The sequence below is a fragment of the Trichechus manatus genome, unplaced genomic scaffold, assembly GCF_000243295.1.
Source record: "Trichechus manatus latirostris isolate Lorelei unplaced genomic scaffold, TriManLat1.0 scaffold00022, whole genome shotgun sequence".
In the NCBI taxonomy this organism is placed as follows: domain Eukaryota; kingdom Metazoa; phylum Chordata; class Mammalia; order Sirenia; family Trichechidae; genus Trichechus; species Trichechus manatus.
The window spans coordinates 8,530,944-8,557,617 of record NW_004443958.1 but is presented as its reverse complement, the minus strand read 5'-3'; the positions used below and the strand labels follow the sequence as shown (position 1 = coordinate 8,557,617).

General features: G+C 40.2%; 1 protein-coding gene across 1 annotated transcript in view; it reads right to left on the bottom strand.

The window, feature by feature from the left end:
• Nucleotides 1-26,674, bottom strand: part of COL14A1 (collagen type XIV alpha 1 chain) — a 266,930-nt gene that overhangs the window by 40,591 nt on the left and 199,665 nt on the right. Inside the window, exons 38-43 of the mRNA XM_023728170.1 lie at nucleotides 26,046-26,099; nucleotides 23,820-23,915; nucleotides 22,572-22,625; nucleotides 22,172-22,225; nucleotides 8,429-8,482; nucleotides 7,900-7,971 (exon numbers count right to left, since the gene is read on the bottom strand). Of these exons, the coding sequence (XP_023583938.1) occupies nucleotides 7,900-7,971; nucleotides 8,429-8,482; nucleotides 22,172-22,225; nucleotides 22,572-22,625; nucleotides 23,820-23,915; nucleotides 26,046-26,099 (384 nt within the window). The remainder of the gene's footprint in view (nucleotides 1-7,899; nucleotides 7,972-8,428; nucleotides 8,483-22,171; nucleotides 22,226-22,571; nucleotides 22,626-23,819; nucleotides 23,916-26,045; nucleotides 26,100-26,674) is intronic.

Sequence of the window (26,674 nt, the reverse complement as noted above, 5' to 3'; positions counted from 1 at the left end):
TTCGGGAGCAAGGGAGAATGAAGAAAACAAGATACAAGGGGAAGATTAGTCCAAAGGACTAATGACCACAACTACCATGGCTTCCACCAGACTCAGTCCAGTACAACTAGATGGTGCCCGGCTACCACCACGGACTGCTCTGACCGGGATCACAACAGAGCGTCCCGGACAGAGCTGGAGAAAAATGTAGAACAAAATTCTAACTCACAGAAAGAGACCAGACTTACTGGCCTGACAGAGACTGGAGAAACTCTGAGAGTATGGCCCCCGGACACCCTTTTAGCTCAGTAATTAAGTCCCTCCCTAGGTTCACCCTTCAGCCAAAGATCAGACAGGCCCATAAAACAAAACGAGACTAATGGGGCATAACAGTCCAGGGACAAGGACTAGAAGGCAAGAAGGGACAGGAAAGCTGGTCATAGGGAATCCAAGGTTGAGAAAAGACAGTGTTGACATGTCGTGGGGTTGTTAACTATTGTCATAAAACAATATGTGTACTAACCGTTTAATGAGAAACTATTTGTTCTGTAAAACTTCATCTAAAGTACAATAATAAATAAACAAATATCTTACTCCTCCATCCTCTTTAGGTACAGACAGTATTTTCTGGTACAAAATTGGGAGCGTGCAGCAATACTGTTTTATAACCACATTTTTGCTTATTAGGTCATTCATATCTTTCTACATTAAAGGCCACTTGTATGTTTAGGCTACTGATGTTTCATAATTTATTTCACAAATCTCTGATGAATAAATTGTTTCAATATTTTTAGGAATATCTCTTAAAGAAAAGATCTTCTCCCATGCTAAGTGTTCAAGTAAGAGATGAGATTTATGAAATCCCACAATCACACTGTTCTCCATCCAGCGTGATATTCATTCTCCTGTTAATACAAGGAGCTCATACTTGCATAAATTCTCAGCTGAATTATTGTTGTGTTACGTGGCTTAGCTACTCGTTGACCCTTACAGGACTTACTGTTATTTTTTTAAAATTACTGAACAAAAGTTGTTTTCAGCATTTCTGCAATGAAATCATACTTATAATGCAAAACATGTTTCTTTAGAAGGATGTCATATTTTTGTTTCAACTCTGAGGCAATGTAATAGGTTCACTGAACAAAATTTTTAGAGTTCCTACAAAAAAGACAGTGAATGTCGTTTATAGATGGAATTTGTCACATTGTCAGAACTGTTCCTGGCTGGTCCTTCAAACTTAATAGGTTCCAAGCCAATCTCAGTATCATTTCCAAACTCTCACCCAAACTTAAAGGGACAGCAATGGATGAAAAACACAAAGGCTGGGTGTGTAAGGGAAGGGTCCCAGCCTTTACCCAGAAAGCAGATTCTCACAATGTGTGGCATCTCTTGGCATGTAAGCTTCATAAGGCAGGGTCTGTGTCCAGCTTGTAGGCTGACGTATTCCCCGCTCCTAGACCAGCGCCTGGTACATAGCAGGCACTCAATAAATATGTGTTGACTGAATTTCACTTCAAGTATGGATGACAAGTCAATCTGTACTTCATTTTAACTGTCTCGATTAAAAAAGAAAGAAGAAAACTATTGAAAACATACTATACTCAGGCAGTGGGCTTCCAGGTCATTAGACAAATAGTTGATTCCGTTAAAAAAAAATCCACTTTCCAAGTTACAAAATTTTTACAAAAGTAAGATTTATAATATATCCCCTCCGCTTCTTTTTGGAAATAAATATACTGGCCACGCCTTCCTCACTCATTCCTTGTTGTTATGGTTAGCTGCTGTTGAGTCAGCTCTGACTCATGGTGACTTCATGTGTAACAGGACGAAACGCTGCCTGGTCCCCCTCATTCCTAAGGCTCCACAAATGGCCAAGTCTCTAAAGAGTCAGTAATACCCACTGGTACACCCAACTAGAGAAAAGGCTACTTATGTCCCCATGAAATAAATCCTTAATGGAAACATCTACTTTTCAAACATTAGATGTAAAACAAAAACAAAAATCAGTGAACAAAAATAAATATTCCACATTTAAAAAAAAATTATAAATACTTGTAGTTAATACTTATCCTGTTTTTACCATGTCCCAAGCACTGTTTGCAGTGTTTTTAGCATATTAACTCATTTAATCTTTATTATAGCCTTACCAGCTACCCTGAGTTTAAACTGACTCATGGCGACCCCATGTGTATCTGAATAGAACTATGCTGGTTTTCAATGGCTGATTTTTCAGAGGTGGACTAGCAGGCCTTTCTTCTGAGGCACCTCTGGGTGGACTCAAACCAGCCAAGCGTGTTAACTGTTTGTACCAACCAGGGACTCAGGGACTCTAATAACAGACATATGACATATTATTTTTCATTTTAAAGATAAGGAAACTGATGCACTGAAAGGATAACTGACTCGCCCAAAATAAGACAAAAAGTTAAGTGGCAAAGCTGGGACCTGAGCCCAGTACGGCCCCAGCATCTTTGTATTCCCCAGTACATTCTATTGTTCCCTGAAAGAGAACACTGCTCAAGAAATCTGCTAGTCAATATCTTCTGTTTCAATGGACAAAATATGTCTTCCTGATTAACATAAAACAAAACAAGTAAACAGACATCCCTAATACCTAACTCGAGTAATTTGGAATTGGGTTTTAACATGAGTCATTTTTTTTTAAATCCATTTTATTTTGAATATTTTTATTTATGGCTCTGTACAATTTTTGACATGTGAATTGCTATCATTTATTGAATTGGCTTGTTCAAAAATATTTGAAATACAGAGGAATAAATTACAGAGCAAAACTGATTGATCAAGTAAATGAACAGTATCAGCCGTTGGTATCTTTTGGTATGGAGAGACAGATGTGTTTAATCGGGCCTGAAATTCCTCAAACTCAGCCTTGTGATACTTTATTAAGTAGCTAAAGTACACAGCTAGGCAGTCAGTGAAAGATCTATTTAGTGGAATATCTCTACAGCAAGAAATTATTTTTTATTCCAACTTCTCTTACACCTCTCCTTTGAATTTTGCAAAGTAAAGTAAAAACAAAATAAAAATTCCTGAGCAAGTCAGGCCTATAACTCCACCAAAGTATGCTTTGAGGGAAAACACACATTCCCTGTAGATGGAGGCAGGAGAAAGTGGCATATTTTCCTTTAATTTCAGGAACACTTGAAATGTAAAGAAAAGAAAATACAGTAGCTACATTCATACAGTCACAGAATTTTTGTGCTGAAGGGAAGAGGAATAATCTCATGTTCCAAGTCCCACCTATGAAAGATGTCTGTTAAAATCAAAACATCCCAGCCTGGCAGTAAAGGCCTTCGTGATCTGGCCGCCAATCTATAAGAATAGTCTTCTAATACTCCCTTGAGCATCCGTCTAACTGGAAAGCAAACATACATTCATTCATTCTTTCTTTCAACAAATTATTTATTAAGTACCCTCTAGGTGTCAGATGGAGTCCCTGGGTGGTGCAAAAGATTAATGCACTCAGCTGCTTACTGAAAGGTTGGAGGTTTGAGTCCACTCAGAGGTACCTCAGAAGAAAGGCCTAGAAATCTTTTTCTGAAAAAAAGCAGCCACTGAGAACCCTATGGAGCACAGTTCTACTCTGACACACATGGGGTTTTCATGAGTTGGAGTTGACTTGATGGCAACTGGTTTATGTGTCAGACAGAGAGCTAGGGCCTAGGAATACAAACATGAGCATGATAAATTTTTTGCCCCCAAGGAGCTATCATTTTAGCGGGGAGGTGGACAGCAATAGTTGAAATGAAGAGCTTGCAGGTAAGGGTGGCTTCACACAAGAAGTGCACCATTGTAGAGGAAGAATAGCTAGGAGCTCACCAGCTGAGAAAAAAAGGAGAAAGCAGCCCAGAAAGACTGGAGAGCAACCCCAAAGGCAAAAAAGTATGAACCAGTATGGCATGTATTTCAGGAGCTTTAAATCATTTTCCGTGACTCAACTCCAAGTGAAGGGATGGTGGGAGATCAAGTTGGTAAAGAGCAAGGGCCACATTGTGAAGGGCTAATTATGCCACGTTAACAATTTGGGACATATGCTCTGGTGATAGGAAGCCAGTGAGAGGATTTAAGCCAGAGAATGACACATCAGAGTTGTACTAGAAAGATCTTTTGGCAACTGAAGGACGGACCAGATTATGGCTAGAACAGAAGCACGGGGTCAATTAGAGTTTTGTAATAGTCTAGGCAAGAAATGAGGAGGGCCTAAAAAAAATCGGGGCAGTGGTGATGGAGCAAGAGTTGAAAAATATTAACATGTACAAACGACAGGGTATGCCCTGTGTTTATGCCATGTTTTAATACAATTCCCACTCAAACACCATCTCCTTCTCTTTGTGGGTGGGAATCCCATCCATCTTTCATAATTCAACTCATATGCCTCCTTTAGCAGCTCTTCCCAGTCAGCTCAGCAGGGGATCTCTCTATCGCCTTCTCTCTCTTCTGCCTCTCTCCCTCTCTGGAACTTTCATAACAACTTCCTTGCCTTTCCCTTAAAGCATTCTCACTTTCTGCTGTTTGTTATGTCTACTTCTAGAAAAGCATTATTCCCCTTAATTTTCCTTCAAAGTGGGAAGTGTCTTGATCATCTTTGTACCCCTCACAACGCCCCTTTATGTAATCTTGTGCATACTATGACTATTCAGTAAATATTTTTGAATGAATGAATTAGGAAACGGATGTCCACAGAGGCTTGGTGAATTGCTTAAATGATGTGGCTCACACAGCTAGTTAGGGTCACGTCTGGGCCAGATTTACAACCCTGGCACCTAATGCTGTACCCTTTAAATGATTTCATACTGGACCTATCTGCCTATATCGATTTCAAGCTAAACACATTGCTCAGCAGTGAACAGCTTCATTGCTATATGCCTCACTGCAGGGGAGTCATTATACTTAATCCAATGCTTCAAACTCAGGTAGGAATTATGATCACAGCAGCAGCAATGCACATTCTGCCCTGGGAAGCCAGCAGCTGCAAGCAGAATACATAAAAGCAAGTGTTTCTGGCATGGACTACAGGAAACACATTGCTATTTTCAGTGAGGCCGTCTGTCTTCCTTGGGCTCCTTCCCTCCTACCTTCCTAGACAGAAATCCACGGGAAATCAATCAAGGCCTTAACACCATGACAACGCGCCTGCTTTACTAGTCACGTCAGCTGGCAGCCAGCAGGCATCTGAGAGCTCGTAGTCCACAGCATGAGGCTGGACAGTTCAGAGAACAGCTTGCTTTAGAAAAGGAAACTCCAAAGCCTTGTGTGGCATCCCCACCAGTGCCTGACCATATGGTTGCTGCCTGTGATCAAAGTGTCAATGGTATGGGGACCTTCATGACACCATCAAGGGACCTTTTTTGCTGATTTATAGCAAACGAAAACAATATTTTTAACAAGTGTTTTCTTTCTGGGAAAAATGTAGAGTTTAACCCAGAGCTGCAAAAAGCTAGGTTGGTAAGCAGGGTTGGGTCTATACTTACATAATGTGTTCCATGTCTCATGCAACTCCTTCCATACCCCATTTTCCTCTCCCAAGACCCCAAAGCCTGCTCTTCTTTCCTTAGGCCCACCTCATCCCCTCCTCTTGGATCAGGATCAACCCATGGCCTGTTATTAAGGGAAACTAGTTGTACATATTAGTAACAGTGTAAAGAACAAAAAAATAACCCCACATAAAAATGTACTTGTGTATTGTCTAATCGATAGTTTTTGTGTTGTTTTGATTTAGGATGCCTTGAACATTTTGTTTTGTTTTAGGATGCCTGGCCCGGACGTGACCCTAACTAGCTGTGTGAGCCACATCATTTAAGCAATTCACCAAGCCTCTGTGGACATCAGTTTCCTAATTCATTCATGTAAAAATATTTACTGAGTAGTAGTTTAAAGCAAAAATCTACTTTAAAGCCTTAAAGTCCTAGTACGTGCCGTGGCTCAGGTTTAGTCTGCACTGTCTCAGATACTTCTTAGACCAGAAACTCCTGGTCTCTGTGCCCTACTGAGCATATTCTAGAACTCTTGTTCCAAGAAGCACATTTTAGGAAACAGCCTGAAAACTAGTAGCAAAAAGAGTGTTTTCCAGTCTCTTTTCTGGTGAGGAATAGCCTAGAATTGAATGAATAGTTCAGTTTGCAATGATTGTGGAGGTGAGAGAGAGAGAGGGCACGTGAGTGTGCACACGCCTTGTGCACATGCTCACCCGTCTGGATGTCACCGTATATTTCTATGTGCACAATCACACTTGGCAACATCGTTTTGGATACAAAAAAAAAAAAGTGTGAAAATAAAGCAATTCAGTTTTCTTCTGTGACCCACTACCTGTTTTATTCAAAAAGAGGAGATATAAAAGTGTTTTGAACAATAACAGCATAGCTGAAATGAGTATACAGCTTTGTAAAATGACTACTAAGGACAGCATTTATTTGGATGTGTGATTAGAATGTATTCGCTAAAATCTAGATGCATTCCTTCATGTTCATACCTTGCGTGCATCTCTGTACCTGTACACGTATCATGTGAATCATAGCCTAGAAAGAGGACTACTGAGGATGGAAAGCTTTATGGAAAGAATAAAGAGTAACAAGATTACGTGGGCAGCTAGAGGAAGAGAAGTGTCTTTCTGAATGAGAACCAATAGGTTCTATTATATCTGGCTCACTGTGGTAAGCAGAAAACACCTTCATTCCCAGAATCTATGAACATGTTATCTTCCATAGCAAAAGAAACTTTGAAAATATGATGGAGATAAGGATCTTGAGATGGGAAGAGTATCTAAAATTACCTGGTGGCCCAAATCTAAACGCATGAGAACCTTTCCCAGCTGTGGCCACAGGGAGATGTGACTATGGAAGAATGGTCACAGAGATGTCACATTGCTGGCTTTGAAGAAAGAAGGAAGCCAAGGAATGGCGAGAAGCCTCTAAAAGCAAGAAAAGGTAAGGAAATGGATTCTCCTCTAGAGTTTCCAGAAAGGAACTGCCAACACCTTGATTTTAGCCCAGTGAAACTCACATCAGACCTCTGACCTACAGAACTATAAGATAATAAATTTGTGTTGTTAAAAGTAACTAAGATTGTGGTAATTTGTTTCATTACAGCAGCAATATAAATCAAATTCATTCACTTCTCTTACCTTTACCCCTTCAAATATCAATGTTCCATGAATTCTTAATACGTTTGCACTAGTATATGTATTTATACATTTCAATTAGTTTATGGATGCAGACTTAGTATACCAGACTCGTGACTAATATCTACACCAACAAGAAACAGTATGCAAGTCACAGGAGATGTCAAATGTGGCTTTAGAAGCCATGGATTTCTCCTCATTTTGCCCCTACCGCTTCCCATTAATTACAGTTAAACACCAACCTAAGAGATAAGAAGCACAAAAATGGTAGGTAATTAGTTCCATTCATTATGCTTTCATTTACATCACCATTCACTTAGCTTAGTGTGTGTTTTCTGTGTGTTTTGTTGGGAGGTTCTGCCTTTCTTGAAGAACTTAGAAAAGAAAAATCTATTTCCACTCTTATTAAAGCTTGGATTTCTCAAATCTTATATATTTTACACTTGGGAGCCAGGCCTGACTAACACATAGCTATTGTAGCTACTCCCTGGAAAGAAGGCATCGAGTTTACTTAGCCAAATACAGAATAACAAGCCATGGAACAACACAAGCAGAAGCATGACTGATTTTTCCCTGTTGGGACTATTTGTCTTTAGCCATGATGTATGCACAAGCTGGTCTTAATCTTTATCCCAGGAGATTCTCTGGTTCCGTTTATGGATTCCCAAAGAGTCTAATACTGAACAAACTTTCCTGACTGACAGAGATGCTGGTAAATTTAAACACATAAATAAATGTAGTGACTGGACCTGCTTCCTCACAGGCTGCTGCTACATACTCACAGGTGGTCCCAGGGCGCCTTGAGGTCCTGTGCTTCCTGTGATCCCTGGGACTCCAGGGGCTCCGGGAATGCCCTAACAGAAAGGCAGGAAAAAATCGTGCAAAGGTGATGATGCGCACATGCTCATCAGTGACAGCCACAGTGATAGCTTCTCTCCCCCTGTCACCAAGACTTCAGGATTCATTGCTGATTTCCATTCCCAACTCCCAAAGAGTAGGGAAGACATTACTTTTGAAAAGGCTCTACACCACTGGTCAGCTGTGGTTCCTTCACATTCCAGCCTTACCTGCGTCTAATACAGAACCAAATCAATAAAGGTGATCTTATGGCCAAGTGGCTCAGAGAAATAATCAAGCCATGTGGTACATTATTTTCACAGGATGTTTTAGGGAGTGCTCTGTACCAAGGGATGAGCTGTTTCTATACAGCAAAGATGGTAGCCAAGGTAAAGGTCTAGCAAAGAAAGTCTCGCAAAAGAAACGAAATGCTTCAAAACAGAGTGCCTCCCAGTAGTTTCTGATGATACTTACAATCAGTCCTGGTGGTCCTGGAGGGCCAGAGGCTCCATCCTTTCCAGGAAAACCCTGGAGAAATGGAACACAATGTGTCAACCCACAGTTGCTTTGATACGGCTTCCAGAATAGGTCCACCTAGCCCTTTTCAATATTTGGAGGCAAGACCTGCCACTTGCTCTAGAGTACCAAGGAGTCACTGCTTTCAAGCTCTTTACGGGAATTGTTCTTGGCAAGACTTTTGTGTCCCTTGGCTCCATTAAATTGTCCACTGCAAGAATTTTAGGTGTAAGAAATGCCACTTACAAGCTTAAACAGGAACTCCTTTCCAGGAATTGTTTTTATTAGACTAAGTATAACAAATAAGACCTGTTGCTCTCAATTGTGACTCATAGTGACCCCAAAGGACAGAGTAGAACTGCCCCCATAGGGTTTCCCAGGAACAGTTGGTGGATTCCAACTGCTGACCTTTTGGTTAGCAGCCAAGCTCTTAACCACTGTGCCACCAGGGCTCCTAACAAATGAGAAAGGGTATCAATTCTTGGTAACTAACAACAAGACAAAAGAGATGAATTAGTGTCTTTCGTGGCCTAAGAGACTCTCGGGTAGGGACTCACTATCCCAGGTGTCCATATTATAAATTAAGAGTATTACAATATTGAAAGCTCTGTAACTCTTCAGGAGCAGCTTGGAGAAGAGTACAGAGGGGACTTGATTGCTGGGTAGGTTTATTGAATGTATGTCATTATGGGCTCACAAATGGATACATGTTTACTTTCCGTTCGGTGTTGGAAGAGTTTAAGGCAGATAGTGAACAATGTTCTTTATAAAGAATACCCTCTTAAATTATTTAATATGTATGTGTGTTATTTTATGTGAGTGTTAAGAAAAATATAACAGCTGGAATGAGTCATACTTAAATGGCTGGAGATTTTAATTGTGGATGCTGGTCTTTCCAATCCAGTTAAAAACATGAGAGAGGATATTCAATCCAAATTTTATAATCAGTTCTTAAATTTTTTTTCCAAAACAACACCTCTTATTACATCAAGAAATGGACTTCTTACCTTGGGATTTATCTCCCACAGGATCAATCCATTTCCATCTCAAATCAACTCAAATGAACCCTTCCCAGCTTCCTTGCTGCCTCTTTCTAACATTCATGCCACTTTTTCAGTCAACCACCCTCTCCACTTACCTTGCTTGTGAAAATTCATCTTCTCAAGCTCCCCCATTCCCATTCTCTCCCCACCTCCAGGTATCATACAAAAGGGAAAAAGTAAAGATGAGGCTGGCCAAGAGGAAATGGTGTGTGAGCTGGGAGAGAAGATATTAGAGGTGGCATGAAGAGACAGGTCGGGTGAGTGTTTAGGGAAAGCATATGGTCAGGATGCCCTCAGAATGCCAGTAAGTCATAAAACCAGATGAGGCATAAGATGGTAAAGCTGATATTCACGTTTTCCTCTTCTGCCTGGACACACTGCTGAGCTACACTTCCCAGCCTCCTCATAATTATGTTGGAGCCACATGGCTGAGTTCCGGCCAATGGAAAGGGGCCACTTCCAGTTAGCTCAGAAAAATTTCCCATGGTGATTCTCCACTTTCTTCTCCTCTTCTCTGGGAATTTTAGAGGCCACATGTTGAAGGTGACAGTGTCACAGATGGAAGAACCCTGAGTATCTAAATAATGTGTGAAGCAGAGACTAACCCTCCCCACTCCTCCACCTCGACCTGCTGACAGGATTGGATTGTGAACAAGCAATAAACTTCTATTGCATTAAACCACTTAGATTTTAGGGTTGTTTGCATACAAATACACAAATATATACGTTCTTGTTGTATGCCGTCAAGTCGATTCCAACTCATAGCAACCCTATAGGACAGAGTAGAACTGCCCCATAGGGTATACTAGGCTGTAATCCTTATGGAAGCAGATCATAACCATGTCTTTTCTCCCACAAAGCCACTGGTGGGTTCAAATTGCCGACCTTTCAGTTAGCAGCAGAGTGCTTAACCATTGTGCCACCAGGGCTCCTTATAAATACATATATAGTATCCTAACATACAAGGAGCCCTGGTGGCACAGTGGTTAAGCACTCAGCTGCTAACTAAAAGGTCAGTGGTTTGAAACCACAAGCAGCTCTGCAGAAAAGACCTGGTGATCTGCTTCTACTACTATTAACATAAACTCCGTGCCCCCCCTAATATAAAAACTCCCCCTTTCCCTCTCCTTCCCACCCCTGGTAACCATTAATAATTTTGGGTTTCTATATATTTGGAGCCCTGGTGGCACAGTGATTAAGAGCCTGGCTGCCAACCAAAAAGTCAGCAGCTCGAATCCACCAGCCACTCCATGAAAACCCTATGGGGTAGTTCTACCCTGTCCTATAGGGTCATTATGAGTTGAAATTGACTCGGACGGCAATGGGTTTTGTTTTTTGCTTAAGGAGCCCTGGTGGTACAGTGGTTAAGCAGTTGGCTGCTAACTTAAAAGGGAGTGGTTTGAACCCACCAGCCGCTCTGTGGGAGAAAGATGTGGCAGTCTACTTCCATAAAGATTACAGCCTTGGAAACCCTATGGGGCAGTTCTACTCTGTCCTATAGGGTCTCTGTGAGTCAGAATCGACTTGACAGCAATGGATTTTGTTTTCTGGTTTTGTGCCACAATAAGGAGCCCTGGTGGCACAGTGATTAAGCACTCAGCTGCTAAATGAAAGGTCGGTGGTTTAAACCCACTAGCCACTCTACAGGAGTAAGATGTGACACTCTACTTCCATAAAGATTACACACTTGGAAACTCTGAGGCAGTTCTACTTTGTCCCATAGGGTCGCTATGAGTCGGAATCGACTCAATGCCAATGAGTTTTTGGTTTATATATTTGTTATATAAGTGAGATCATAGAGTATTTGTCCTTTTGCCACTGACTTATTTCGCTCCTCATAATGTTTTCAAGGTTCATCCATGTTGTGGCATACATAGAACTTCAGAATAATATTCCATTGTATGTATATGTCCCATTTTGTTTATCCACTCATCTGTTAATGGACATTTCAGTTTTTCCACATTTTGGCTATTGTGAAAAGTGCTGCAGTGAACATTGGTGTAGAGGTCTCTGCTTGCATTCCTGCCTTCACTTCTTCTGGGTATATAGCTGGGATTGGAATTGCTGAGTGATGTAGTAGTTAAACATTCCAATGATCATGAAGATGGCACAAGACCAGGCAACATTTCATTATGATGTACATAAGGTTATCAAAGGAATTGTTCCAAGGATAGCGATAATGGTGGCACAACATGAAAAATGTAATCAACATCACTGAATTGTAAATACTGAAGGTGTATTGGCAAATGTTTTGGTATGTATGTTTTCACCACAATAAAAAAAAAAAAATTGCAGAGCTGCTATTTGCTAGGTGTAGACAATGCTTAACAAGAAAGTCTCTTTCCAAGGAACTTACAGTTTTGAGGAAAGTCAAACAATTAAAAAGAAAATGACGATGTGGTATGATGATGTACTATGGAGTTTCATGGGAACAAAAAAGAAGGGTACCCAACTCAGACTTTAGGGTTCAGGGAAGGTTTCATAGAAGTGATGGCATTTAAGTCAAGTGACCCAGGATGGCTAGGCCCATTGCATCACTGTCCCTATTCAGGAAGCCCTGCAGTACACATGAAATAGCCCACCCTGGGCAAGTCAGCCAACAGTTAAGGAGGGTTCAGAAGATGTCTGTTTGTTCCTACCTAAGGAACAGCCTCAGAATCAGAAATTTCATTTCGGTGACTATTCTAGGGGTAATTTCCTAGAAGCTGACATAGAGTCCTGTGCAATTAATTGATTTCTTGAGGGAGGGTTCTCCCTCTTCATCTCACCGCTTCGTCTCAGGGTGAGCAGTAATGGCGGCAGCTTTCTATACAAATTCAATAAACTCAGTGAAAAGAAAAGCTCTTTAAAATGTCTGCAACAAGGACAAAATAATTGGCAAATTCCAGCTTTGTGATTCAGTGTACTCTTAATCAAAGCTCAATGAATGGTCTTCAACCGCTGACAGCTAAAAACACATCTGCATTTCCCAAAGCATTTCTATATCTATAAATTTGCCATTTCATATGAGGAGCCAAGCGAGAAGATGTATGTTTATGGATTAAGCACTTTCATAAAGAGCAGAAGCCCTTAATTAAGCAATGAAGAATGAATACTGGAGAATAGAAGGCTAAACAATGAACATAATATGGGAATTCATTTAAAACTACAAATACATTTTTTAAAGTGCATGAGATCAGTCAACCACAAACATGGATATTTTGTAGAATTAGTAGTTCCAGGTCTTTTCCCTTTTGGAGATTCCCACCTCAAAATATTAACACATACCCACAGCCCACATTTAAAATAATGTTTGCTATAAAAAACTTGAAAGGACTTTTATAATTTGTTTTTGAAAACATCTGCCTATGAACAACTTGTTAAGTTATGGTTGGCTGTGATTTATCAACATAAGAAAATCTAACCTATAGTTTGCTTTTAAAATCACTAATTGTCTTAGTCATCTAGTGCTGCTATAACAGAAATATCACAAGTAGATGTCTTTAACAAAGAGAAATTTATTTCTTAACAGTAAGTATGCTAAAAGTCCAAATTCAGGGCATCAGCTCCAGGGGAAGTCTTTCTCTCTCTGTCGGCCGTCTCTTCAATCTTTCCCCAGAATAGGAGCTTCTCAGAGCAAGGACCCCGGGACCAAAGGATGTGCTCTGCTCCCAGCACTGCTTTGTTGGTGGTAAGAGGTCCCCCTGTCTCTCTGCTCGCTTCTCTCTTTTTTATCTCAAGAGATTGCCTCAAGACACAATCCAATATTGTAGACTGAGTCCTGCCTCACTAACACAAATGCCGCCCATCCTACCTCATTAACGTCATAGAGGCAGGATTTACAACATATAGGAAAATCACACAATACTGGGAATCATGGCCCAGCCAAACTGATACACACATTTTTGGGGGGACTTAATTCAGTCCATGACACTAATAGTTGAATGAATACTATATTTAACTATTGCTGAAATTTGCAAAATGTATTGTTTTATAGGTATTTAATTAAACATTTAGTAATTTCCATTTTGCTGGGTTTTCTTTCCCCATACTTTAGAGCAAATATATATATACATATTTTAAGGTCTCAAAAATTTTTTGTAGGCTCTTAAAAAGTTTGTAGTTTCACCCCCAAGACTATGGCCCTAAGACACCCTTCTGACCTGGAACTGAAGCCATTCCCGGAGACCACCGTCTAGCCAAGCAATAAACAAGCCCATAAAATAAGCAATTACACCCGAGAGGAACGTGCTCCTTAGGACAATCAATTAAATGAGATCAATAGGGCAATATCTGCCCAAAAGCAAACATGAGAAGGCAGAAAGGGGTAGAAAATCAGGATGAAAGGAAACGGAGCCCACGATGGAAATGGGGAGAGTGCTCACACGTTGTGGGAAATGAAAGCAACGTCATGGAACACTTTATGTACAAACTATCGAACGCGAATCTAATTTGCTCTGTAAACTTTCACCCAGTGCACAATTTTAAAAAAAAGTCTGCAGTTTCTAGGTACTGTGCCTATGGAGTCTAATGGATATAACCTGTGTGCCCACAAATAGTGTTGCAACCTAAAATGAATCCAGAAGCCAGACTATTTGTTTATGTAGCTATCAAACAGCACTCGGAGCCCATAATACAATTGTGATTTTCATCACCCATGCCTTCTTTGACGCATACGATAGTATGCCAGGATATTAACCTGAAGATTCTGGAACACGGTCAACTGTTAAGGGCCTCCTAGTAATGCTACACTAGAAGGTTACAGTAGGATCGGTAAGAAGTTGGCATCTGATGAATTTGTTGAAACAGGCCAAACTCAAAGAGCAAGGGCTGAAGAAATGCTTGAAGAAACTCCCGATACACAATTTAAAACCCTGTGGCATGGCTCTGGACTGCTGTGAGCAACAGCCAACAGACCAGTGTGGCAATCAGCCACAAGAAATAAGGCTGCTACTTGGAGTAAAGCATTAAGACCAACCACCAGATTAAGAGGCCAAGCAGCAAAAAGCCACAGACTCTGCAAACACTGGCCCAGGGTACAGATCCAAGCTCAAGCTTTACGTGTGATACCGTGTGGTAAAGACTGTTGGGTCACACTGAGCTATCTTCAGTGACACCTGCACGCATGCACGCACGCACACACACACACTGATATATACATACTAAAATGAGGTATGTGTATGTGTCACTGAAAGTTTAGGTTTATATACCTACATGTATATAAACATGCATGTATACACATATATACACATACACACACCTCATTTTAGTATATTATATATATGTTTATATACATGTCAGTATATATGTATTACATATACATATTTGTATGCATATATATAAATACACATGTGTGCATTTTTAGTAACCTGAAGTGGTAACTTAAGTGAATTAAAACAAAAAATATCAGCAATATTCTACCTAAGAAACTACTTTTACATATAATAGCCCTAATACAAAACACTATCCAGCAATTCCAAAACCTGGCTAATAATCAGAATAATCAAGCTTTTTAAAACAAAAGATTCTATATCTAAGACATTTTGTGTCTGAATCTCTAAGGTTGAGACCCAGGTACCTGTATGTTAAAAAACAAAGCAACAACCTGATCACTTAAGTTTTGGAATTGCTAGTTTACAAATATAAAGACACTTGGCCTGGCTCTGAAGGACAGTTAGAATGAGAATGAAAAGTAGATGTTATCATTTGTACCATGTGGGTGTGTTGTGTGTGTGTGTGTGCGTGCACCCCAAAAGAAATATCTTTAAAGCCAGTAATACCGCAAAGCTAAATTCCCTGTAATTGTTCTCTTCTCCTATGTGTCACTATCCAAGTAAAGGTGTAAAGTGATCAAAGAATAACAGGCTCAGGGGTAAAACAATTTCTACTTTACTGAGAAAGTAACCCAAACTGGGTGCCTACAGTCCCCAAATGCTAGGTGAAACAGCTTTCGTGATGGAGTCCTGCTTATTAAACATCTTCTCTAGTGGAAAACCTTCTCGCATTAACAAAACCCCACAGTGATCTTTATTAACAGACTTCTGTGGGGAGAAAGAGTGCAGTGTCGGAGCCAGAGAGAAATGGATTAAAATCCTGCCTCCAATGTTTACTAGCTCTGTGGCGTTGTTCGAGTTACTTCAATCTGAGGTTCAGTCCTTTGTAACATCGGGGTAACAGTGCGTAGCATTTGTGATTATTCTGAGGATTGGAGAATATGACATTTGTAAAGAACCTGCATATATTCAATAATTAATAGCAGCTGTGGCTTCTGTTTTTATTAATATAATCCGTAAAATCTCGGTTGCATATATCACCATCACTGTGGCTGACTGAGAATGTTATCCTGGAATGTTACAAAACTCATCTAGACCCACAAAGAAGAAAATCAAATCATTTTCTCCATTAGCTTTGTGATGGTATTTGACATTTCCTCTTCTAAAGGAGAAAGATACTCCAGGGGGTAATAACACGAATCTTTGTATTTAACAAAATAGTCCTTAGATGAATCTCTCATCACTGCTTGACATTTATGATAGGAATTAAATCCAGAAAGTTGACTCAAATTCAATTTCCAGAGTACGTTTTAAGTCCAACTCACTTCTGATGAAATGGGATATTCATCACAAATATGGCCTTTGTATACATCCCACCCACACAATAAGGAAGCAGCCTGTGTTTTTTCAAGACGGAATCCAAGAAATTTTAAAAGAAACACTTCCTTTTTCTTTAGACTTTCTGTATTTCAAAAAAATCCTCTAAGGCATTTTAATCTGCTAAATGCAGACATGATAAAATATTATACCGCTCTTGATTCATTAGGTTGAAAATAATGAATAATATTAGCTAAAATTAAACTTTTTCATGGAAATCCTATTTTAAATGCATGAATCCTCACAACAATTCCATGGAGTTAAATATTTTTTCCACTTTACAGTTGAGGGGAGTGAGGCTTGGAAATAGTAACTGGCCCAACGTCATGAGGCCAGGGTTCAAACCCAAGGCCTGGCTAACAATAACGTCTATGTTACTGACCCCTGGGCCATCCTGTTTCTCATCACCTCACAAGTTCAAAAAAATTCAGATGCACAAGATGTGTACAGTATTTTATACTTTACCAGTGAAAAAGGGAGGCTATGGTGATATTATTGGGATGCAGGAGTAGTAACCTAGAAGAAAGGAAGCAATCTAAATTCAATTTGACTTGGAATTTAAAAACTAATACCCACTGAACAACTAAGGAATCACCACCTTCCAGGTGCCATAAAAATCTCTCTATCTGTGAGAAAAGTGTGGTGCAGAACTCAAACTCTAGTAAAAAGACAAGACTTAATGGTCTGAGACTGGAGGAACCCCAGAAAGTATGGCCCTCAGACTCTCTGTCAACCCAGCACTAAAACCACTCCCGAGGCCAACTCTTCAGACAAAGATTAGACTGGACTATGGGACAGAAGATGATACTCATGAAGAGTGTGCTTCTTAGCTCAAGTAGATACATGAGACTAAATGGGCAGCTCCTGTCCGGAGGCAAGATGAGAAGCCAGAGAGGGTCCGGAGCTGGTTGAATGGACACAGGAAATCAGGGGTGGAAAGGAGGAATGTGCTGTCACAGTATAGGAAGAGCAATTAGGGTCACATAACAATGTGTGTATAAATTTTTGTATGAGAGACTAACTTGAATTGTAAACTTTCACTTAAAGTACAACAATAAAATAAAAAATACATCTATTTGTCATTTTTATGTCTTGTCTCCTGACTTTTTATGTAATTATATTGTTGTTTTTGTTGTTGGGTGCCATCGAGTCGATTTCAACTCATAGTGACCCCACGTGACAGAGCAGGGCTGCTCATAGGGTTTTCTAGGCTGTAATCTTTACGAGAGCAGATCACCAGGTCTTTTCTCCCACAGAGTGGCTAGTGGGTTCCAACCTCTAACCTTTCGGTTAGCAGACAAGTGCTTAACCACCGCACCACCAGTTTCCAATTGTGAAGAGTGAATAAAATAATATTAGCTAAAACTGGACTTTTATATAGAAATACTTTATACACATTAACCCCCACAGCAGCTATATGGAGTCAAATTTTTTTTTTTTTTTTCATTTCACAGATGAGGAAAGTGAGGCTTGGCAATATTAAGCAACTGGTCCAATGTCATATGGCCAAGGTTGAAACCCAGGTCTGGCTAGAACACTAATGGTCTTGGATAGAAGTAACCCTTAGAATTAGGAAAGAGGTTGGAGTTTTTTCAGTTCTTCTCACTTCATCTATTTATCATCTATGTCTTGCCTGTTCTTCCTAGTTTCTCTAAAGACTACCTGGGTATGCTGGGGGGAGGTGTAGAAACCTAACATAGAGCAGAGGAGCTCAAACATCACAGGACAAGGCCTGGGGTCACAGATACCAAGAAAACAGGAGGAAGGAGGCAGTAAGGAGGTAGCAAGATTTACAGTAGGAAAAAAAAAAAAAACTACACTAGACCATTGTATTTTCAGTTGGAATGGCTCCAAATAAAAAATAAATGCCTAAATGCTGTGAAACCTAAACTTGCACTGTTTTTTTTTTTTAAGTGTGGTCCCACATTTTGTTCCATTGGCCTCCAGGAAAGAGGCGGGAACTTGTTCATTGAAGAAGTCCAGCTTTTGCTGGACTTGCTTATGGCCCCAGGCCCAGAGCTGAATATGAGCCACCTCCAAGAGTCAAAGATTCCCCTTGGGAAAAGCCAGAATAAGCTAGAAGCATTAGAAAACTAATCCCTCCTTAAGGAGGAGATGTTTAATCTTATTATTCCTTGTTAACCTCTCTCTCCTTCCTGGCTAAATTAAGGGTGACGTTGGCACCAGCTCCAGGAAAGAGGGGTTAGTCTTTCTTTAGGCAGATAGTCAAGGTAATGGTGCTGGGTTTGGGCTGTTAGTTCTTAGCTGTCAGTAAGAGAAGACAAAGATTAAAAAAAAGAGAGAGAACTGAACAGTAAGGGATAGTCTGTCCTTACCCTAGACCTCATCCACCTACTCCTTGAGACTCTCTCCAAGCAGCTAGAAGCACTGATTGCACATCATCACAAATACCCACTCCAGCTTCCTCTTTCCTTGCCTAGAGTAGGTGTTACTCAGGATCGGGGAAATGAAGGCACAGTAACATTAAGTGATTTAAGTGCTCAGAATACAAAGAAAGAAAGAAGAAACAAAAACTCTGTCTTCCCGATTACCTACACAGTCAAGCCTAACTGGGAAGTTTTCTAGAAGTGGCTTCTGAGGCACTTCAGCAGTAGGCCTCATCATTCAGTGTTTCTGCTTTCAGTCTGTTCTATGTCACTGGTGTTACTGCTGTTGTTATTATTATTTTTTCTGAATGCAGCTTTGCACTTTGGGATGGCTAAGGCAGAGCTGTAATAATGGTGTGATGTTTGTCCTTAGCACTCTCTCTTTAACCCCCTCTCTCCCACTGCCTAACCAGACAGATGTGGGTACACCTGCTGCTCCTGACCCTGAGACGTGGCATTTCTTCTGGGATGTTCCATGTCCTAGTTTTATCCCTACCATCATTAAATTTGGTCCCGGGCCTTCTACATCTATGTTCACAGGCCTGCTAAATAACTGCTTATCTAATTGTTTCAGGCCTTTGACTCAACTCAGCCCCCAGATCAATTTGACTAAACAGATGGGGCCACCTAAAGTGAACTCCTCTGGTTTCCCTCCCCTTCATGTGAATAATTCTGTTTTCATCTACCCACTCTTCCTTCTCTGCTGTCTATAAAGGAGATCAATTTGTTTTCCTAGCCCAGGGGAACAGCTGTGCTCTTGACCCCACCCCGTCCATCCATCTCCCCCAGGTATAATACCAAACCCCAAACCCACTGCCGTCGAGTAGATTCTTACTCAGAATGACTCTATGGGACAAAGTAGAACTGCCCTATAGGGTTTCCAAGGCTATAAATCTTTACAGAGGCAGGCCGTCATACCTTTCTTCCCGCAGAGTGGTTAGTGGGTTCGAGCTGCCAACCTTTCGGTTGGCAGTTGAGCGCTTTAACCACGGTGACACCAACGCTCCTCTTCTAGGTATATTACCTCCTTTCACTATTGAAGGTCTCTCTTCTTCTGGAACCTTCCTCTCTACAGAAATGGACAACACTCCCAGCCTGAGCATAGTACATGTCACACAGTGCTCAATTAATATTTCATTGATTGAAAAAATACACATAGTACTTCCCTCAAGCAAGGCTGCCATGTTACACAATTCAAGGGGGCACCATTAACATTTTATTCTGTGTGATGCTCCCTAGATTTGTACAGCGCGAGGGCATTGCTCTCAAATATCTTTCCTAAAACGACTGTCACAGGATTCATACAATCTTTTCAACATGGCCCTTGAGAGAATCATTTTCCTCTGAAAACCAAATTAAAAAAGCAAGTCCCATCCAAGAAGCTTTCAATGTAGGAGTTGGACACACCCTGAAAGTTTTACTTCCATTTGGCTTCTTTTGAGGTAGGGAGGACAGTAAAATCTAAGTACAGATATCTTATCCGTTTATTACAGTTCTAAGACTTTTAATCCTATAGGAAACAAACGTGTTTGGAGAAATAGCAAAATATTTATAGAAAGTCTATGTCGGTATATTGGTTTTAAAAGAAAGAATTTCAAAACCAAACGATTCGAACACTAACCCCACACGTTTGATGTGAGAGTTCTTTGCCAAGACTGGACTCCATTCGTGGATAAATCAAATAAACTCACTGAACCAAATCTTTACAATTGCCATTTTCAGAGCTTCAAGAATCACAGAGGAATCTAGGTGTGTAACCACACAGGATCTTAGCCTAAGCTCTTTGCCAAAACATATAAATACTTCTAGACGCTCCTTCTACATGTACTAGAAACCTACATAAATCTAATACTTTTACAGAATGCCTCCTTTAGATACATTCACTTGGGCATGTTTTATAGACTGAATAATTCCATTTGATGAACAGAGACTAAACTGAGATTTTGAGCAAATGATATTTGGTGGGGGAAAAAAAATAAGTCAAAGGGACTTAGATCCCACACCTACACTTGTATAGAAAAAAAGCATTCCCTTATTCCTGAGCTGTAATAGCTAATCTGAGTAAAGGCAGGCCTTGTCTGAGCAGTGAATCTTCTAGCCAGATATTTGCTAACCTAGTGTATAAGTTGTACCAAAAATACGAGTGAATGCCAAATGTGTGGTTCTTCAATGGATTAAATCTAAGTGATTGCCACTCCATATAATTCCGTCTTGAGAGAAACTGTGGAGCTGCCCACATGTCTAAATCAGTGACAGTTAAAGGAAGAATAGCTCTTTCCCTTGCTGAAAATTTAATGACTTCCCCATTACCTTCTAGCTAAAGTCCAATCCTTAGCCTGAAAACTTAGATGATTCTTAAACGGATTTGTGTTTATCTTTCCAGTTTCATCTCTTGACAATCTCCCCCCACCCAAGTGTGTGTACACACCCCATTGCAATCTCTAGACATACTGAACATATGCAATACTGGCAACGCCCCACACTCTCTTCACCTACACTCCTTTGTGTATGCTATTAGTTCTGCCTGGAATTGCTTTCCATTCCTCATTCGCCTGGCTAACTTCTATCTTTCAACTGAGGCTCAGCCTAGATGGTACCTCCTCTGGGAAGCCTAGCTTGACTCTCCAACTGTAGCTCAGTGATCCATCCTTTGGGTCCCATTGTTATTGTTTTTGTTGTTAGCTACCGTGGAGCTGGCCCCTAACTCATGGCAACCCTATGCACAATAGAACAAAACGCTGCCTGGTCCTGTGCCATCCCCATGATTGGTTGTGTACTAGACTACTGTGATTCACAGGGTTTTCAATGGCTGATTTTTGGGAGAGCCAGGCCTTTCTTCCTGGTCTTAGTCTGGAAGTGCCACTGAAACCTGTTCAGCATTATAGCAACCTGCAAGCCTCCAATGACAGATGGTTGGTGGCTACGTATGAGATGTGCTGGCTGGGAATTGAACCCAGGTCTCCCGCATGGAAGGCGAGAATCCTACCACTGAACCACCAATGCCTCATTTGTGCTCTGTAAATGCCCCTCATTATAGCATGTGTTATAGTTTCTTATTTAATTATAATTCTTCCTAACGAACTTTAAACTTTTTGAGGATAAGAACCTCCATGCCTTGGCTCAGTAAAGGCTTGTTCACTAAACAAACACCAGGTGTTAACTTATCCCTCTTCTAATTAACCTTGTACTTTATTTTACTGCTAGCCACTAGAACAGGTTAAAAGATCAGATAATTGGCATATATTAAATAAACGAAGAATTCCACGTAAGCCATACTACAGATAGTCAAGATACTTAAATTTTAAAATATATTATTCTTTAGGTTTATGCCTAGAGGATTTGAAAGAAGAGGAAAATCTACCAAACCAAGGCACGCAGTGCAGGGCCAACTGTATTCAGGTTATAGGGTGTTCAGAAAAGGGTGTTGCTAATTTGAGAAAGTCTGATGAGAGTTTCCAAGTTCTGATGAAAGTAATGGATATAGAGGGTAGCGAAGTGAAATAGTGTCAGAATAGGTAGAACGTAGACAAACTGGAAAAAAATAACTAAGTTGACTTCCTTACATAGAAACCTGCCAGCAGCAAAGAGTGACTAGGTAAGAAGCCTAGTTGGCTAACAGCCGACTGTTGGGCGAGTTCTTACCCTCTGGCCGGGTGAGCCATCACGTCCTGGCGAACCAACGCCTCCCGGGACACCCTAGGTAGAGCAAGGACAAACCAGGGTCACATGCACAGAAATGCGTCACCCTCTCACCCAGCTTCCCTGAAACACATCAAGGCCTCCAAACAAAACTAATGGCATGAAGGTGAGGTCTTTGTGACTTAGACTTCAGAACCCAGAGTTACTCACGGGAAAGGAACGTTCCCTACCAGAGCTCATGCTGGGGAGCAGCGGTGTGATTTTCAGAAGATACATACGGTAAATGAATACAGACAAACAGTCCTTAATATGGAACCACTTATTGCCAAAATCACAGCCTTTTTCCTCCCTCTTGGCAAAGCTCTAGAGCTGAGAGCAACAGACTAAAAAATAAAAATAATACCTGCGGTCCAGGAAGACCAGCATCTCCTTTCTCCCCTTTTTCCCCTGGTATTCCCTGAATATCCAAAAGTACAAAAGGTTAAGTTCACATACACAAATTCTTTGTCTTTTATCCCCCCCACTGACTGCTCGAATATCTTCCATTAAATTGCTTTTACGCCAACATCCAAACACAGTATATTTTACTTCTCATGTATGTTACATCATGTACATAAACATTCCTACAGAGCTCAATGTTTACATGCCAGAATAGTTTAAACACAGAATATACAGTCCAATATGGCTGAGCCCATATTGTAAATATGTGGAGGGGAGATTTGAACCTTTGAATGTTACGTGTAGTTTGAATTTTAAATCTCATTATTGATATAGATTTGGTGGGAGGTGGGCTAAAAGTATATAAAAATGAAAAAACAGAGAACCAGGCAGGTAATAAGACCTCAACAAACCTTTGCTATTAGAAGTAGTAATTATACACACTGGTATGATCATGCTTTCTAAAATATAGAAATAACTGTAGAGGAAAACTGCTCAGCTAGAACAACACAATCATATGAATACAAGACTGCTAAAAAAGTATGCTTAAAAGGATCTGGTTGCTTCAAACACTGATTGCAAAAATTGCTTTTATTCTTTCAGTCTAGATTCTTATAGTAGTATTAATGAAATTCAGTGAGTGGATTTAAATTTGTTTTCAGTGGGACAAATGACTTTTACAGAGAAATGCAGCCCTGTAAAGTACACCATCTAAAATCTAAAACTCTCACTCAATGGACTGTACTTTGATGCCAGTTGAGATAAAAATCATGAAAAAGTGGCTCTCATTAAACTACATTCGCAATTACTACAAATGAACAATGAAGAACTTAAACTTATACAACATTTGTTACTTTCTAAACTTTATCACATCTGTTAAGGACTCAGTCAAACATGCAAAAACGTTATACACGTTAAGGCCTTTTTTTTCTTCTATAGACAAAATGTTTGTGGGTACACCTACTGCCCACGCATGTACCTGTTTGTTTTAAGACCCCCCATCATGGAATAAAAATTGGCTAAAGACACAGCTAATGAATGGACGAACCCTCAGTCATTACGTAAGTATTATGCAATTCACTTCTCAACTCTTCTTTTTAGGGGTAGGAAGGGACTGGGGCTCCTTATCAAGGCACAGAAGACAAAGGTCATTCTTTGCAACCTCATGGAGATGTAATAATAAAACCCTTCTGAAACTTTTCACACAACTCACGGGCATTCCTTGAATGGACAGACCACTTGGTCCTTGGGGTCCAGGAGGACCCTGAGGTCCAGAAGGGCCTGTTTCACCCCGAAGGCCCTCGGGTCCCTGAAAGGAAACAGAGAAAGTCATGCCAGAAATAAGTTAGACCCTCTGATACTCAGAAGATGTTTCTGATTAGGGCACATAAAATATGTTTCCTTAAATAATTCTTCCTAAGACATGAAACATTCATAGTATAACAAGACACCAGGCCTCAACGATTCACCTCCCAGGTGAAATGTCATCAGTAAACTGTTTAAGAGTAAACATGTGGGGATTGCTGCATCTTTATTTTTTGCCTCCATAAATACGAATGCTATGCCAATTATGTGAGTAACTAGACCCCCCACACTCCCTAACAAACTTAAAAAGTAGAAATGTTTCTAGACCACCCTCCAGGTCTGTGAAGATTCTCCCACCCTGCTGAACCACATCAGCTCCATCTTCACTGCTGCCAACCTCCTACCTCAGAGGCATTCCTGTGCACTTGGTGAAGACTTTGTACCTAGCCCCTATTATCTTTCTCACCTCAATCCTGTCATCATCTTATGCCTCTTAAATGTCCTTCCCTAGGCTCAGTGTTGTTTACTTTCCTCTCTTCCTTTCTTCTATAGCCAAAGTTTGGACTTTGTTGTGGTTTAGCTAGAACTATACCACCTCTGCAATCTTAGACCCAGAAAACTTACTTGTCTTCAAACTCTTCTTCCCCTTCTCTCATTCTGTGATTCCAACTCAAGCTATTCTTTTATTATATTAAGACCTCCAACATCTAGGTTATCATCTTAATTGTGTGGATGCTGAATCCATCAGCCAGGACAAGGAATACAAAAGGAGAAAGCAGAATGGTGTAAGAAAGAGAGAAAAACCAGTTGTTGAGTAGATCTTAACTCATGGGGTTTTCAATAGCTGATTTTTTGGAAGTAGATCCACCAGGCCCTTCTTCCAAGGCACCTATGGATGGACTCAAACCTCCAACCTTTCAGTTAGCAGCCGAGCACACTGTTTGCACCACCCAGAGGCTCCTTGAGTTGGTTAAAAACCAAAAAACCAAACCTGTTGCTGTCGAGTTCATTCAGACTCATACGATCCTACTGGGCAGAGTAGAAGTGCCCCACAGAGTTTCCAAGGAGCAGCTGGTGGATTCGAACTGCCAATCTTTTTATTAGCAGCTGTAGCTCTTAACTACTGTGCCTGATTAATTATCTTCAGCTTTCTTTCATTTTCTTCCTCTTTTTTCCACATTCTTTCCTACCTTGCTTCTTCTGTTTCCAATTTTTATAGTTAAAAAAAAAACTTTCCTTGTTCTCAGCTCCACGAATAAATACTATGCAAAGTTAATAAGTAACCATATAGAGGCAGTAAATAAAGCAAGATGGATGGAGCTGAGACCACATGGAGCAACAAGGCAAAAGATGAGACAGGGAGTCAACTTACAAAGGGCCTTGAATGCCATGTCAAGGAGTGTGAACTGTATTCTCAATGCAATAGCATATGACTGCAGGTGTTGAGGAGGATGATATGACCCAGCATAGACTTTAAGGAAATAAAGAATCAACTGGAAATTCAAGCCACTGGATCTAGAAGACCAGTTAGAAGATTTGCCAAAAGCCAGATAAAAGATGGGGAGAACTGAACTCAACTAGAAGTAGAAATTTTGCCAGCTTATAGGCTACCTTCAAGCAAAGTAGAAAAACGTGTACCTTGACAAGGCTTGGCATGGCTTGGTCCCCTTGGCTGGTGCTTTGGAGGTCTTGGGCAGTGGGAATGGAAAACAGGGCTTTGTGTTTGACTATACATAGTGGCAAGGGAGAAGAAGAGATTCAAAACCTGAGAAATTACCTGAGAGAGACTGCTGCCCAGTTGTGATTCAGTGTTTCCCCAAAGATACATTTTTGTGGTAGATAAAGGAAGAAAAGAATGCAAAAGAATGTGATAGAGAAAAACAGACAAACAGATAAGAGAACACTATCTTGGAGATTAAATCACTCTGAACACTGACATCCTTATTTCTGACCCAGAAACCTTTCTTTTCATTGACTTATTAAACAGTCATTTTGATTAAAGAGCACAAGTCTTTAAGAAAAAGGAAGAAGACTTAGACATAATTTCCATAAACCTATAAGGAGTTTTAGTTTACAAAGGGTCAATAGTACTCAACTCCAAGATGCCAGCTAATTATGAGACAGAGAACATTACCTTTGGACCCAGTTCACCTTGTTGACCCTTTGGTCCTCGGAGTCCTGGACTACCCTGGCAAACAGATGGTAAATATTAGCTCAAAGAAAAATCTCTAAACAGTATATTCCATCCATTTTCCTTAACAATATGGATTATATTATTCTTATTTTGTATAAAGGCCAACATGTTGTGTAATGTTATACATTCACCACGATCCCTTATTGGAAACGTGCCACTCCCCCCTCCCACCCACCACCCTCCTTGTAGACGATTTCATAGTTTGAGAGAATTTTCTATACCAAACCATTTTAAGTCTTGAAAATTATAGGATTAATTTATTTAATAAATTTATTTATTTAACATCACTGCTACTAACGGATGAAAATATTAAAACATACTGTTAATCAGAAATTGTGTATGACCTATACCATAACTTTGACATGAAATTATATTCAATAAGATTGTAAAAACGCACATGAATGCAGTAACAATTTAATCTTCTTTATTTACAGTTAAGAAAATTATTGTTTTTGAAACTTCAGTCATTTGCATTTCCCATCAAGATTTTGCCATATTAATGCACTACCTCCACTATTATTTAATAGCACTTTTCTTTATATAATATATATTGTACATACATTATATGT